Source organism: Apis dorsata, unplaced genomic scaffold, assembly GCF_000469605.1.
Source record: "Apis dorsata unplaced genomic scaffold, Apis dorsata 1.3 scaffold_470, whole genome shotgun sequence".
In the NCBI taxonomy this organism is placed as follows: domain Eukaryota; kingdom Metazoa; phylum Arthropoda; class Insecta; order Hymenoptera; family Apidae; genus Apis; species Apis dorsata.
In genome coordinates, this window is record NW_006263709.1 from 536,372 (window position 1) to 550,844 (window position 14,473).

General features: G+C 31.2%; 1 protein-coding gene across 2 annotated transcripts; it reads right to left on the reverse strand.

Moving 5' to 3' along the window:
• Positions 1–2,280: 2,280 nt before the first annotated feature.
• On the reverse strand, positions 2,281–14,044 carry LOC102671762 (gamma-aminobutyric acid type B receptor subunit 2). Of its 2 annotated transcripts, XR_004151105.1 has the most exons (18): positions 13,879–14,044; positions 12,641–12,808; positions 11,339–11,514; positions 11,060–11,237; positions 10,733–10,966; positions 9,971–10,031; positions 9,668–9,902; positions 9,151–9,391; positions 8,945–9,067; positions 8,731–8,841; positions 8,375–8,599; positions 8,076–8,258; positions 7,916–8,018; positions 6,795–6,921; positions 6,254–6,732; positions 5,741–6,154; positions 3,605–4,461; positions 2,281–3,411 (listed from the first exon to the last, which is right to left on the reverse strand). XR_004151105.1 is itself a non-coding variant. In XM_006620068.2 (17 exons), the coding sequence occupies exons 1-17, from the start codon at positions 13,978–13,980 to the stop codon at positions 3,917–3,919; spliced, it is 3,705 nt and encodes a 1,234-aa protein (XP_006620131.2). In that variant the 5' UTR covers positions 13,981–14,044; the 3' UTR covers positions 2,499–3,916. The 2 variants fall into 2 exon arrangements, 1 of the variants encoding a protein (XP_006620131.2); XM_006620068.2 differs by having other exon boundaries at positions 2,499–4,461.
• Between the last annotated feature and the right edge of the window lie 429 nt (positions 14,045–14,473).

The following is a 14,473-nucleotide window of genomic DNA, read 5'->3' on the forward strand; positions in this document are numbered from 1 at the left end:
AATTTATATTATAATTATAATTATAATATAATTATATATAATTATATTATAATTGTACAATTATAATATACACTATAATTATATATAATTATAATATAATTATATAATTATATTATAATATATAATAATACTATTGTATTATTAATCTCCTATGAAATGGAATTTAATTTATTATTATAGAATTTTTTGCTGGGATATTATTTTTAATTTTCTATTTATTTATTTTTAATTTAATTACAATATGAAGAAAGTTCATGAAGATTTTGGTTATTTTTTTCAAATATATAATTGATATAATGAAAATATGTTCTTATAATTATAAAATATAATTCTTCAAACATCAAGACAAAATATTATTTAATAAGTTTCTATTCATATGCATTAAAAATGGAGTAATTTTAAAACGATTTTAATCTTGATAAAAAAAATTATATGGTGACAATAAATTTGATTCTATATAAAAATTTTTTTAATAAAAAAATAGTATTATATGATAATTGGAAAATTATATTGAAATGAATATATTATATTGAAATATATTGAAAAAAAATTGCTTTTTTTAAAGAATATTTTCGTATATAAATATAACAAAAATCAGTATTTTTTTATCCATTTATTTCCTAAATCGAATGTGATAGGCAATTTTTACGTCAATTTTATTTTAATTCAGATTTGGCATATAAAAATACATAAAAAATTATTACATTCTTAAACAAAAAAAGTTCATTAACCTGTTTTCTCATATATACATCATTTTATTATATCGATTTTCTTCATAAACAAATCAAATTTATAGAAGAAAATATTAATCATCGTTCATTTTCTTCTATACTTCTATACTATTTATTAAACAAGAAATATTTTATATTGATATTTATATAAAATTTAGATAAATTGCGTTAGTCTTGAATAACATTGAAAATCATAATATATGCTATCATTTTGCATTGAGAGTGTATACGGGTGTTAATATGGTGATAAGAGAAAGCAATTGAGTGCAATTGAATCATTAGTCGTTAATTGAATAATTCAGTATAAAATAATTGGTTTATTTAAATTGAATTTATTTTCTATTAACAACTTTTATTAGTTATTATATTGTGAATAATGCAAGGTGACTTTGATATTATTTATTGAATTCATGCTTCTTATTTATATTTTATCGAATGATTTATATTCTAATGGAAATTAATCCGTTTATATCTCGCATTCTGTTTGATAGATTATCATTTTTAATGTACATAATATAATTTTATATTTTAAATGAAAAAACAGCATCTCGTATGTATTTATATATATTTTTAAAAATATGTCATGAAATATGAAAGATAATATATATATATATATATATATATATATTGCAATAATTATATCTTTATCTAAGATAAAATGATAATTTCATAATTTTATTTAATGGAATAATCGTAATGAAAAAAGATTTTTTAAGGAATGTAACTTGAATGTAGAACAAGTGAATCAACTTTATTGATAAAATTTAATATAATTGACTTGTTATTATCGACTCGCACTTATTATTTTAAATTATCGAAATATTTGAACGTTATAATTTCGATGTTTGTGTGAACGAATTTGATAAACGAATGAAAATTGTTGACGCGTATATTACATCACATATAACAAGAATGATATATAATATATATTTTCTGATATTTAAAAAAGGAAAAAAGAACTGTACGAGTGCTTGTAAATAAGTCTTAGAACGTATCTTTGAAAGTATGAAGCGGGTATAATTCGTATTACATAACAAATGGCTATTTTTACCTGTAAACATGACATTTATTTTGATAGTTATATACAAGACTCGCGTAACCACACAATGAAAATCTTGTGACGAGCATTAGGCTCTCAGAGAATACGCTTTTTCAAATATCCGGACGCTTTTTGACTTTTTGTTTATCATAGGCTGTTCGAGATTTTCGTAAAAAAAAAAAAAAAAAAAAAACAAAATACTGCAACGAGAAGGGAAGATTAACAGAAATAGAAAGAGGGATAAGGAAAAATTAGGGGGCGGGCGGAAGGGGGGGGGAGGAAAAGTGAGAAAAAAAAAAAAAGAGGAAAAGAAAAAAAAAAAGAAAGGAAAATAAAGAAGGAAGCGGGAAAGGGGGGGGGGAAAAAAGGAAAAAAAAAAAAAAAAAAAAAACAAAATAATGCAACGAGAAGGGAAGATAAACAGAAATAGAAAGAGAGATAAGGAAAAATTAGAGAGCGAGCGGAAGAGGGCGGGAGGAAAAGTGAGAAAAAAAAAAAAAACATGCGAAACGAAAAGAAAATATTATATTTCATCGATTCTCTTTACTAGGCATGCGAATCGCATCTAAAACTCGCCTGTTCGGTTCCTCATCGAGATATATTTTATTATATAATTAAAAAGACGCCGACTGTTTATCGTGAAAAAGCGAATACATAAAGAAGAAAATTATTTTAAAAGCCGCTTATTGTGAGAATCGCTTACCGTATGCTTCATTTTACTTAATTGTTTTCGTTAATGTGTCTTGAGCTGTTTTGAAAATCGATAACAATCAATTTAGAATTAATTTCGGTACAATAGTAAGAAGTTTATTAAATATGACGTAAACACGTTACTTGCGATAGAAATGAACATGTGTCAACGTTTTTTTCATTTTATTTTCTTTTATTCCTTTTTGTTATTTTTTTTTTGTCTTTTTTTAAATTCTTTTTCTTTGTTTCTTTCTTAAGAAGAGACTTGATATAACGTAAAAAAAAGTTGTCCCCCTCGAATGCGAGAGAAAATTCTATAAAATGTTCGAATCTTTTGACTCGTATATCTATCTTTTGAATTGCTAAACAGCGATTGTACGAATTTCGCACGCTATAAAATTATTTAAAACGATTACGCACGCTTACAATGATTAGAGTTAGATTAGACGCATACGCTAACATTCTTTCCTACGTTCGTTTCAATACTGGCTATCTTTTTTTTATCCGATCGATGCAACGTTTTTTTTTTTTTCTTTTTGTTATGACAAACATGTATGACAAACTTGTTTTTCTAATAATTTGTTATAAAAACCGAGATTCCACGTTCCAGAATGATGAGTCACGGCAATTTTTCAATCATTTTCTCACGAACGCGAAGGCGTCGTGTGTTTGTTAACGTTTATATGACCTTTCATCATCGAGACGAGAATCGAGATGGGGAAACGAAAATCACAAAAGATTTGGAAGAGAAAAGTGTGTTAAAGTGCAGACGCTGTAGAATTCTGCAGAACGTTTTCATAGAATGCCGCGAGCGGCTATCTTTGTCAATTTGATTATTTAACCGAGGAGCTAAAAGATTCTCGAGCGTCGAACAGAGGCCGGCATCCTCTCGTTTAATCTCGTTGATAACGTCTCCTTCTCCGTCCATAAGTCCAGCGGACACTTGCTAATCTAAACATAACGTTTATTAAAATATAGATTTATAACATCTTTCAAATGTAATAATTATAATTTACTTTTCTCTTATAATAAACGATTAATAAATGTCAACTTCATTCTGCAATTACAACGTTCATTTCATTCCTATCCTAAATCGTACTAATTGTAAGTATTCGGTGACTTATGGACACGGAAATTTACATACATTTACATATATCGAAAGGGCAGCGTTGCTGCTTCTTTCAACGTTCTTTCGCGAGAGTATCGCAAAGATAGGCAGGCTCGAGAAAGGAACGGCGATTGCTCTCTCTGTAAAATATCATTGTCTCGGCCGATACACATTTGGCGAACACGTTTTACGATAGATGTCGCATTTGAAGGCCGTAAAGAGGGAGAGAGAAAGAGAGAGAAAAAGAGAGAAAGAAATGTAAGGGAAGATGGGAGAGGAATGTTCAAAGAAATAAAGAAATAGAACGAGATCGCCAGATGAAAATTTAAATTAATCGTTGGAAGATCGTTAAAGGTATTCAACGATGTCACATTTGATAGATATATTTGGACAGCTGGCTACGCTGGCGCCGTAGCCGGCCCTCGAGGAACTTTTGTGCCTCTCGGTGAGTAACTTTTGAAAGATCGGCAATATCGCTAAATCGAGTAATTCGCCGTCTGATACGGCGCTATACATTTTAGAAACATTTGCCGCGGAACCACCAACAACGTCTGAACTACTGCCGGTCACTGAGCTGGCTGTTCCTGGGCCATTCGCACTTCCTGCCACACCGCCGCTACTTGGCCCAGTGCCGCCACCACCACCACGTGGATTCGCGCTTGCGAATTTATTATTGTGTATAGTGGCAACATTTGGTGTGCTTTGCACGTATTCCAAACGAGCCTGTTGTCGGAGTTTAGACTCGGTATGTCTACACTCTCGTATCCGACGTGTGGCACGATGAGGACATTCGATCATCGCGTGTCCCTCACTTCGAAGCCGAGGACATTTTTCCCGCGATCTTTCAGACACCGATCGTTGAATAATCGTCGACATGGATTCCTCGTATTTCTCTGTGAATATAATATTATGTCAATATATATAATTAAATTGAATAATATAGGAAAGATCGGGAAAATTGCGTGGAAACGTATAATACAATAATACAATAATAAAAAAATAATTTTTACTATGTGTAGTATTTCTTTTTGATATTATGATTGCATGTTGTTAAAAAGTTATTAGTTTACTAAAAAATTAGCTATATCAATTTATTAAATTATCTATTGCAACAATATTTTTTTTATATATAAGTAATTTAATTGGAAGGATAGTGATGAAAATAAAATAAGCATTTTGGATTTTTGACTTATTAAATTTCTCTAAATTTCTGTTTTAATAATTTAAACTTTATATCTAAATTTTTATAATGACTGAAATTATTATTTTAATATCAAAAAAATAATTTTTATGTTTTATTTAAATTTATAAATATATTATAATTTATTAATTTAATTAAATTATATATAAAAATTTTAATTTGTTATTAAAATGTAAAAGAAAGATAATTAGTATTTTATAAAAATATAATTTTCTTGATATTATTTTATTATTATTAAAATAAGTTATTAATAATATTTTTTTAATTGATTATATTTATAATCAAGATAAACAAGAGAAAAATATTTACTTTATGAACATTTGAATATTTTATTTATGTAATGATTTATTTATATACTTCCAATTTCAAAAATAGCAAGTAAACAGTGAAGTATATGTACTAATATATGTATATATAACGATATATATCGAATATTTATATTTTATATTCAGCAATTTTATTGCTTTATTTATAAAATACATATTGATATGTTTTAAAATCATATATTAAATAATCATATATAAATATCATCTATTAAATAATTTTATAATAAATGATTAAAAATGATTCAATATAATAATAATTGAAATATTTTAATAGTTTTTCATATTATTATAATGATGAATTATAATGAAAAATAATATTATAATATTATGTGAGTTTGAATTATAATTTTACTAGATGTTATATAGATAATATAAAAAAAGTTAATGTAATCATTTAAAAAAACACATTTAGAAAAACAAAATTGACTTTCTTATAATTTCTAGGTGATCAAAAATTTGATCTGATATACGTTTTTTTAACATCAAACAAATCAAAAAGTTTTAGATGTTTTATCCTGTATCTTACTAGACAGAATAAGACTTATAATCATATTTTTCTCCACATAATTTATTAAAAATAAAAAAGTGAAAAATTTGCCTATCAATCTCGATCTTCTCAAAAAGAAAGAGGAAATTATCGCTTACCGGTATCTGAATAACTGGCATTAACCATCGCAGGCACACTCGGAGAACTCGCATTTTGAGAATCGTAATGTTTTTTATGTCTCCGTGGAGGAGGCGGCGTTTCCGCCGAACCATTCAATATAGCGCGATGTCCTCGTCCTCCATGTTTCTCACAACGATATCCAGTACCTGAGAATAATGCTCGTCGATGACCACATTCACCAATTATATAAGACTTATCAAAACCAGAGTTGAGAGAGAACTCGGTGGCCTCTGATTTGGAGACGTTCTCAGTCGAAATATAACTGATGCAATTGACTGGTACACTGGTTCTCCGAGTTTGAAACAACTCGTGATGGGAATGAGCCATTCCGTTGCTCTTCACCGACGATCTTCTCTTTAATGATTGATGAGCGGATGCGTTTGTCGCCGAAACTGAAATGAAACCAGCAATAAATATAGTGAAAATAAGCAAAAGTTCGAAGAATTTGTAGAATTAATTGGATAGAGAAAAGTTGTATATTATTATCTCACCGGAATGTCGATGCTTGGGAACGAATTGCGAGGGAGGCGGTAGAATCGCTTGTTCGAGGTAGTTTTGTTCGTGAAGTTCACCGAATGAGACGTTCTTTGTCGGCGGAGGTGTCGGGAGCCTGGATCTACGATCGTCTTTGCTTCTGATCAACTTTCCATGCCTGGGAATTTCGGTCTCTTCGAGGATAATGGCGTCACCCTCCTCGACGATCTCCGGCACGAATTCAACGTTCGTTTTACCGGTATCCGATCGCGAGTCCGGACTTCTCTCGGCAAGAAGAGGTTCACTCTCTTTTCCAAGTATGGAGGAACGACTTCTTCTATGGCCGGAATCGTCTGTTGTGTGTTTTAAAACCGAAGGCAAAGGCGAGGACGAAAAATCCACGGTTCCTTTCGTGGTTTCTTGAGTTTGTGGGACTAGAGGTGTTCGTTCGCTGTCGATTGCGATCGCCGGTAATTTCGAGAACGATGTCTTTTTTCTAAAAGGAAATATATTATTTTGATCAAATTTTATATTTTATATTTTATACATTATACGTACTTGCTAATCGGCTGTTCGGTCGCGATTGTGCTCGCATAATCGACGCCTTCTGGTTGAGAGATGGTAGTTGAATTCAGACTGCACATTGATATGGAAATGTCCGTTGTCTCTGTCGCAAGAGACAAACCTGTAATGAGATAATAAAAGATGAAAATAGAATAATACGTATAAGGAAAGATTTCGAATCTGCAAAAAATTTTGAAACTTTGAGAATATGTAGTGCATATGTAAAAAAATATATATATTGCGAAATTTTTGTTTGCTATTCAAATTCACTCTGAGAGAGCAAAATTGACTTAAATGAAAATTTGGTTATTTTTCGACTTTTGAATTATTTAGTAAAAAATTTATTAATTGTTTATATAATTAGAAAAGAGTTATAAACAAAAAATTATAATTTAGTTTTTAATTCATTATTTTACGGAAAATTAATAATTTTAATAACATAAAAAAACAAATATTTTTTTTTTTATTACAAACACAAGCTTTGTTGTATTATTGTATTTTATTTCGCGACAATTTGAAAGAACTTTTGGATCTCATTATGTATCTCATGTATGATATATATATTACAATCTTTTTTTTTAATATTTACTAATAATATTTACTAATAAAATAACTTAAAATATTGAAACAGATGGAAATGAAGAAAATTAAAGGATTGAGGATTTTTTTTTTGTTAAATTTTAATAAATTTTATTTTAGCAATTTTATTTACATTGTTTGTTTTAATGGCATTTCAAATATCATGATTCAGATACATTCATATTTTTGTCATCAGATATAAGATAATAAAAAAAATATCAATAACCTTAAAAAAAAATCAAGAAAAAATGATTTGATAAAAAAATTATTTTTCCAAATTATTTCTTTTTTAAACTAAAATTGTGCTATCAATTTTTTTTAAGAATATTATAAAAAACAAAGAAAATTTTTAAATAGTCTGTTTTGTATAGCTTAAAATATTTATAAAAGTCACATTTTTGTTTATCAGAATATTATGAAAATATAATAGAACTATATGAGATTCAAATATAATAGAATGTGTAAATGTATAAATGAGGAAAACAATATTAAATACTTGCATTATAATCTTATAAACAAGATTATTCTATACTTACCTTCTTTTTTCACCACTGTTGCTTCCTGCCTCGGAACTGTTAACCTATCCATTGCTTCCTGTGTATTCGATGTGGTTTGATCATCAAGCCTCCGTAGGAACATCTGCAATTGATCCGTTCGATATGATTCGTTCATCATACACGTTTCTCAATCATTTACCTGAAGCTCTGAATCTTTTTCTAACAATTGTTTACGAAATTTTTGATTCGCTAACGTCGCTTCCTTCAGACGTTCCTCCAATTCGCTAACGCTCGAGTCCCTTCGCGTTTTCGACACTGGCCTAAGCGTTGCTCGAATTCGTTTGTCTATCGTACCTTGGGGATTTCTTCGCAATTCTATTAGCTAACATGGGAAAACGATTCGTTAATTTTATTTTCGCGGACGGAAGCCAAAGCGGCGATAAAACGACAACAAAACGGCAGAAAGCGGGGCATGGAATTTTCATTTCAGAAGAGTACCTTTGGTACAAAAACCAAGCACAAGGTGGCGGTGCTGCAGAATATTATAAATATCGCCAACATAATAAACATGGCATCTTGTTTGTCAGCCAACACGAAGCTTATAGCCGCTCCAGTAACACACATGATCACAACGTTGTATACGCTCATTCCGACGTATTTGCTATCGTTTAACGCCGGAATGCTAACATGCCTTGTTTCCCATGCCAAAAAGGCGCCGAATATCTGGAATATGAAGAAAGTCACGGCGTGAAAAATCGCTTTAGATAGCTACGAACTTTCTACTCTCGGTGGCTTGAAAAAGTTTGGTATATTGGTGTCGTCGTTGATCTCTCGAATCGATCGACATTACCTACCATTAAAAGACCTTTATAAGCGTATATACACCCTAAATAAATGGTCATTCGATTACTTTGACAGTACTCGTTTTCCGGTATTATGATGATGTCTTCGCTGGAAGGATGAGGCTGAAACGAAAGAGAATGCGCGACTTGATTCATGCGTTTCATATTTTTTTTTTTTTATACTATATCGTAATTACTCGTGTTCGACCGATATCGATGCGCTTACATAAGGTTCCATTTGTTTCGTTTCCCGGTAAAATGGATCCGCAACCTGCCAGGTCGTCATAATACCCAAATCAATAAACAATAATACACCGACCACCATGAACAATTGATAATCTTTTATCACCTAAACAAAAGACGGATGTCGCAACGGTTAGCAACGGTTATAATGGATGGATAAAAACGATGGTTAGGGAACGATCGACTTACCTTCTTGTTCAATTTAACGTCGGTAAATATCGAGTGTACTCGCCATGTTTTCGAGAACATGGAACCAAAAGCCAATGAGAAACCAGCCATCAATAGCCATGCTCTGGCGGTGCAAATGTAGGGAAATGCCGTTTCACTGGACAGCTGCGAATCTAACCCAAGGAAAATTACACTGCTGTAGGTCAGCATGCATCCGACGATAATGAGGTTGTTTAAATGCGGCGATGACATTTTTATGTATCTGAAACGTCGAAGATGATCGAACGTCGGCCATGAGAAGGGAAATAGAATATCCCGATTTGCACGGGTAAAAAACTTTATCTGGCTTTACACTACGAGCACATTCTTTCTTTTATCCGCACATTTATTAATAATATATTACGTCTCGTTTCGACACGATCCAATTTGTCTCGCGTCGCGTTATATCCGACGAATCGCATCGAGCAAAACGAACCCGCGATGAAATTAACGAGAAAGGAGAAAAAAACGAAAGGATTATCCCTGCGATCTTAATCACCTTTGATTTCTGTATTTGATATTGATGACGAGAAAAATAGCCGCCATGGTGATGCCCACACTGGCCGTGGAAGTGAGCACAGCATAGATCGTAATATTTACGGTCGAATGTTCGATGATGTGAAGAGTTCGATCTTTGGGCGGTGATTTTCCTTTCCAGATTAAAGGCTCGCCCTTGTTCAAATCTAAAATATCTGTCACGCCGTCGTATTCACCGACTTTTACCTCTCTGTTGCCTATAATAGAATAAAGGTAATACACGAATCTCGAAAATTAGATCGATATTTTCGCGTTGTATACTCACCTTGAAACTGTTTCAAAAGAATATACGCTTTCCTTTCATTATCATAGAAACGCACCGGTCCCTAGAAAATTATATCATATAGTGTCGTTCACTTTGATTCACGCATTCTATATTTTTCTTAATTTTTTTCAACATGGTATTATAGTTTTTATATAAGTGTTTTTATATTTTATATATATATATATATAATTTTTACTTTTCAATGATTATTATATACTTCGATATAAAATGGAATTAAAAGATGTTATTTAAATTTTTTTTTTTTTATAATGGATTATTTACTCTTAACATTTAAATATTGCGATAAACGAAAAGGATACATTTATATTGAATAAAGAAAATACTGAATATTGTTTTATTTATAGCAGATATGACGTTTTACATTTAATTATTTTAACATAAATTACACAATTTTGACAATGTCTTGTTTATTATTACTACATAGTACATAGTACCAGTGTTACTAGGATGAATAATATATTTATATATTCTATCTTACAGATTTAAGGTTACAAAGTGTATCTAATATAAATTACAAATAATATAAATATTTACACTTGATGGAATTTATGATAAAATTAAGCTTGAAAATAATATCTAAATAAAATAATAAATTTCAAAAGTATAATGCATAGAACATAAAACTCAATGGTGTAAAACTCTCAACATTATTTATGGAATATAAATATATCCAATAGTGTTAATTGTTAGATTATACAATCTCGTTGAAAAAATTAATTTTCCTTTCACAGAAATACTTACCGTGACACCTTCGAAGCTTGTGTTTCTCAGAGCTTCAAGAAAAAGCTTCTCCCAAAGCTCGTCTCTGTATCTGAAATCTGACATGGTCTGATTGCGACGGTAGTGTGTTATCCTGCTTGCGACGCGTTGTATAGCTAGAGCCACTGCCCATATACCGTCGTACGAATATCCGTGAAATCTCGAATACTCTTTGCCTCGTCTCGAGTCATACTCGACCCGGTATTGTTCGGTCGTCTAAAAAGCGATGAGAAATATATAATGGAGCCGCCTACAGGATAGAAGACACGACCAAATCTCGAACAAGCTATTCTAAGTACTCGTACTCACTATTCCAGCTATAGTCTTCCTCTTCTCCGTTGTGATTGGCAACAAGTCTGTCAATATAGCACCGTGCAATGCCTCCACCAAATCAGCGGAATTGCATTCCTCGTCAGGATGGAGCCACCATTTTTCTGTGTAAGTACCCATTATCACCCATTGATATTTTCTCCCGAACATATCGAATCTAAAAGATGAACGGGAAGATGAACGGAACGAAGATAGAATCCTCTTAGCTCGATATCAAAAGAATAAATATAATTTTTAATTTTCGTGCAAAAGCGTTACTTGTGCGCCTCGCAGAATATCCGCCTGGCCCATGTTTCGTTAAAGTTGCCCAAAATTATTCTAACGTCCTTCTCCTTTAATTTTTCCAGCGCTGTGGTCACCTCGGTGGCGAAGCTTTGCGTCTCTACCACTTCCATGCTATTGCTATCGAGATCGGCGACCAATCGATTATGTGCCTGCACGTGAACGTGATGAATAAAACGCATTATCGATAAGATAAATATACGTAATTCCATGTCGATGCGTTATAGATATTTATTCATTTAAAAATATACACGATATTTTTACATATCGAAGGAAAAAAAAATTGAAAGGAAAAAAGTTATAATTTAAATTATAATTTACAATAGCAACTGTTGAAATAATAAATTTATTAAGAATATAGTTATGGAATAAACGTTAGCAGAAAAATATTAAGAAAAAACTCGTAATATTGACATTTTAAATTAATTAAATTTGTCCTGATCATTTTTATTAGATACATCTTTATAGAAAAATAATGAAACTTTTTCATTTTTTTTTTAAATATAATTTTGAAGAAAATTAACTTATTTAAAACTAAAATGAACATTCTGTGTAATATGAAACGCACATGGTATGCAAAATAATGTATAAAAACGTGTTCAAAGTAATACACGTATTTAGCGAGCAAAATTAATCTCTATTTAAATTCTATTTTCTTTATGTTTATAAAATATGAATATTACATAAACTTTTGCACTTTGCATATGAGGGACTTAGAATGAGATTGGTAGAATGAAATTATTAACTCGTTAAAAAAACCATTTTTTCAATTTTAACATATAAAATACCATGTACAGTGGCGTACTTAGCTGGTAAGTCGGCACTCGGAAAAAAATATAGTTAAATATATTTAACGAGATAAGCCAACCTATACAAACATATCATAATCACACGCATTCTTATATCGTTTGCTCTTTATGATTCTATTTGTAAAAATATATATACAAATACGATAATACAAATGAAAAACATATCCGTACATAGAATTATAAACAGTTTTCAAATTGATATAAAATATCAATTTACGCTGTACGAGATAATATTTTAAAATAAAATAATCTACATTTTTCAAAAAATTGATTAAATTAATTTGATCAAAGATTATTAAAAAAAAACACTTGTATTACATTTTTTTTCTAAATAAATAAACATTTTTCGAAATGAAACGAAAATATATATATATATATTACACGATATAATTCAAAGCGTTGATAGCCGATTCGTGTAACGTGTTTGTGTGTCATTCCATTATATTTCGATAAAATTTCAAATACTCACCAGAGCGTATCGGGGCTCGTTTTGATAAATGGTTCCGACGCGAGTCCAATTGAAGTGCAATAAAAGCGCCACGCGGGGAGCGTTGAACGCGTTCTCAGAAGGCACCACCCTGAAGAAATTTGGGAAGCTATCTTTTGTAAACATCGGGTGTGTGTCCGCGTAGCTAAGCTGCAACAAAGAGCGATTCAATAATCGAGGAAAAAACGAGTCGAGGAAGCGACTTGTGTCTATTTCTTTATACTCTTTGTAATCGTGAGAATAAAAAAAAAAATAATTTCAATGATTTTGGATACTCATGCAAATGTCGCTTAAATTTAATGCAGTTATTAAATCTCTGCAGTTAGGTATGCATTGTAAATTTTTGAGATATATATATATATAGTATTTATATATATATATATATATTCTGTTATGTTCTAAATTTATTTTTAAATAATTTTAAACAAAATTGATCTTCACTTTTTCATTCATATTTTCATCTAAGAAGAGAATTTGATTACATTGAATTGTGCAACTGTTTAATTTTTGTGCGAGATATTTTTTTATGAATATCATTCATAATTTCTAAAGTAGTTTGTATTAACCGAGATAAACGTAACTTCGCATTTTTTCTTAATATCATGCTTGAATGTAACGTATTTCATTCAAAAAAGCAGAAAAAAGAAAAAAAGAAAAAGAAAGGATCGTAACATATTTCATTCGCAAATACGGGTTCACGGATGATAAATAAAAGATATTACTATTTTTGTACATTTCTTTTTTATAATTTTTTTCAGAACGAAGAAAATATGATAACGGAACAAAAACAACTCTTTGCTTCGTTATTCCAAGACGCAAGATAAAAAAAGAATATGGCAACTATTTGTAAAAATATCTTATAAAACTCTTATAAAAAATCTATCAACTATTTGTTAAAAAATCTTATAATCTTATACTAAAATATAAATAATCCAATTCTGATAAATTTATGATTAAAAAAATAATATTATTTATAAATTTCCAAACATTTCCAAATTTAAAATATTTATTATTTAATTTTAATAATAACTTCATTCTATTATTTCTAAAGTTACGCCTAAGGAGATATCTCATAGTTCGCGGGGTTAAGATTTCGAAACGATGTCAAGGACAATCGTGAAACGCGAAACGAATCCGAATCTCCCCTCGAACGGAGATTCGAGATCCTCTTTTTCTTTCCCGCAATATTTGCCGCCCCGTTATTATATTTCACAACTCACCTGCGTGAGACGCCAATGCTTGGACGCTTTGGCGATGGGATCGGTGACGTGCGTGCAAGCTGCGCCGAATAGCATCACTTTGTGCGGCCCGCTGTGCATCATATCGAAGAATGCCTTCACGCCAACGGCGGCGTTGCACTGGAACAAAATCGAATAGTGGAGTAAACGAATAAAAATCGGGTAAAAACACGGCTTTGATCGCACGAATCAAGTCGAGTTACGCCTCGCGGAACAAAAGGACCGTCCCTACGTCCACTTTTATTTATTTATTATTTTTCTTCTTTTTTTTTCGATCGGTCAACACAGTGCAGTGCATCTATAGCGCACCACACAGAGGCGGCGCTCACCTTCTTCGGCCCTATTCCCTCCCCGTGTCCCTCCTCCTCTCTATTTTTATTTTCGCGGTAGGCGGATAGCAACCGCATTTGCATAGTGTGAACGTGCCCGCGTATATTTTTACGACGCTGCCCGAGAAACGTCAGGAGCAGCCTTCCCTCCTCCCCCCTCCGCAGGTAACAAATGTGTCAAAGTGAAGTTTCCTTCGTTCGTTCCTCCATCGAGGATGCTCGAAGACAAGCTACTTACGCGGAAGGGG

What these genes read in the sequence shown, in the direction of transcription:
- LOC102671762 (XM_006620068.2), bottom strand. Translation starts at nt 13,980, where the DNA reads ATGATGCACAGCGGGCCGCACAAAGTGATGCTATTCGGCGCAGCTTGC. An exon ending in ACGTTAAATTGAACAAGAAG is followed by an intron (nt 9,068 to 9,150) that starts GTAAGTCGATCG and finishes TCTTTTGTTTAG; the next exon opens with GTGATAAAAGATTATCAATT. An exon ending in ACCGAACAGCCGATTAGCAA is followed by an intron (nt 6,733 to 6,794) that starts GTACGTATAATG and finishes ATTTCCTTTTAG; the next exon opens with AAAAAAGACATCGTTCTCGA.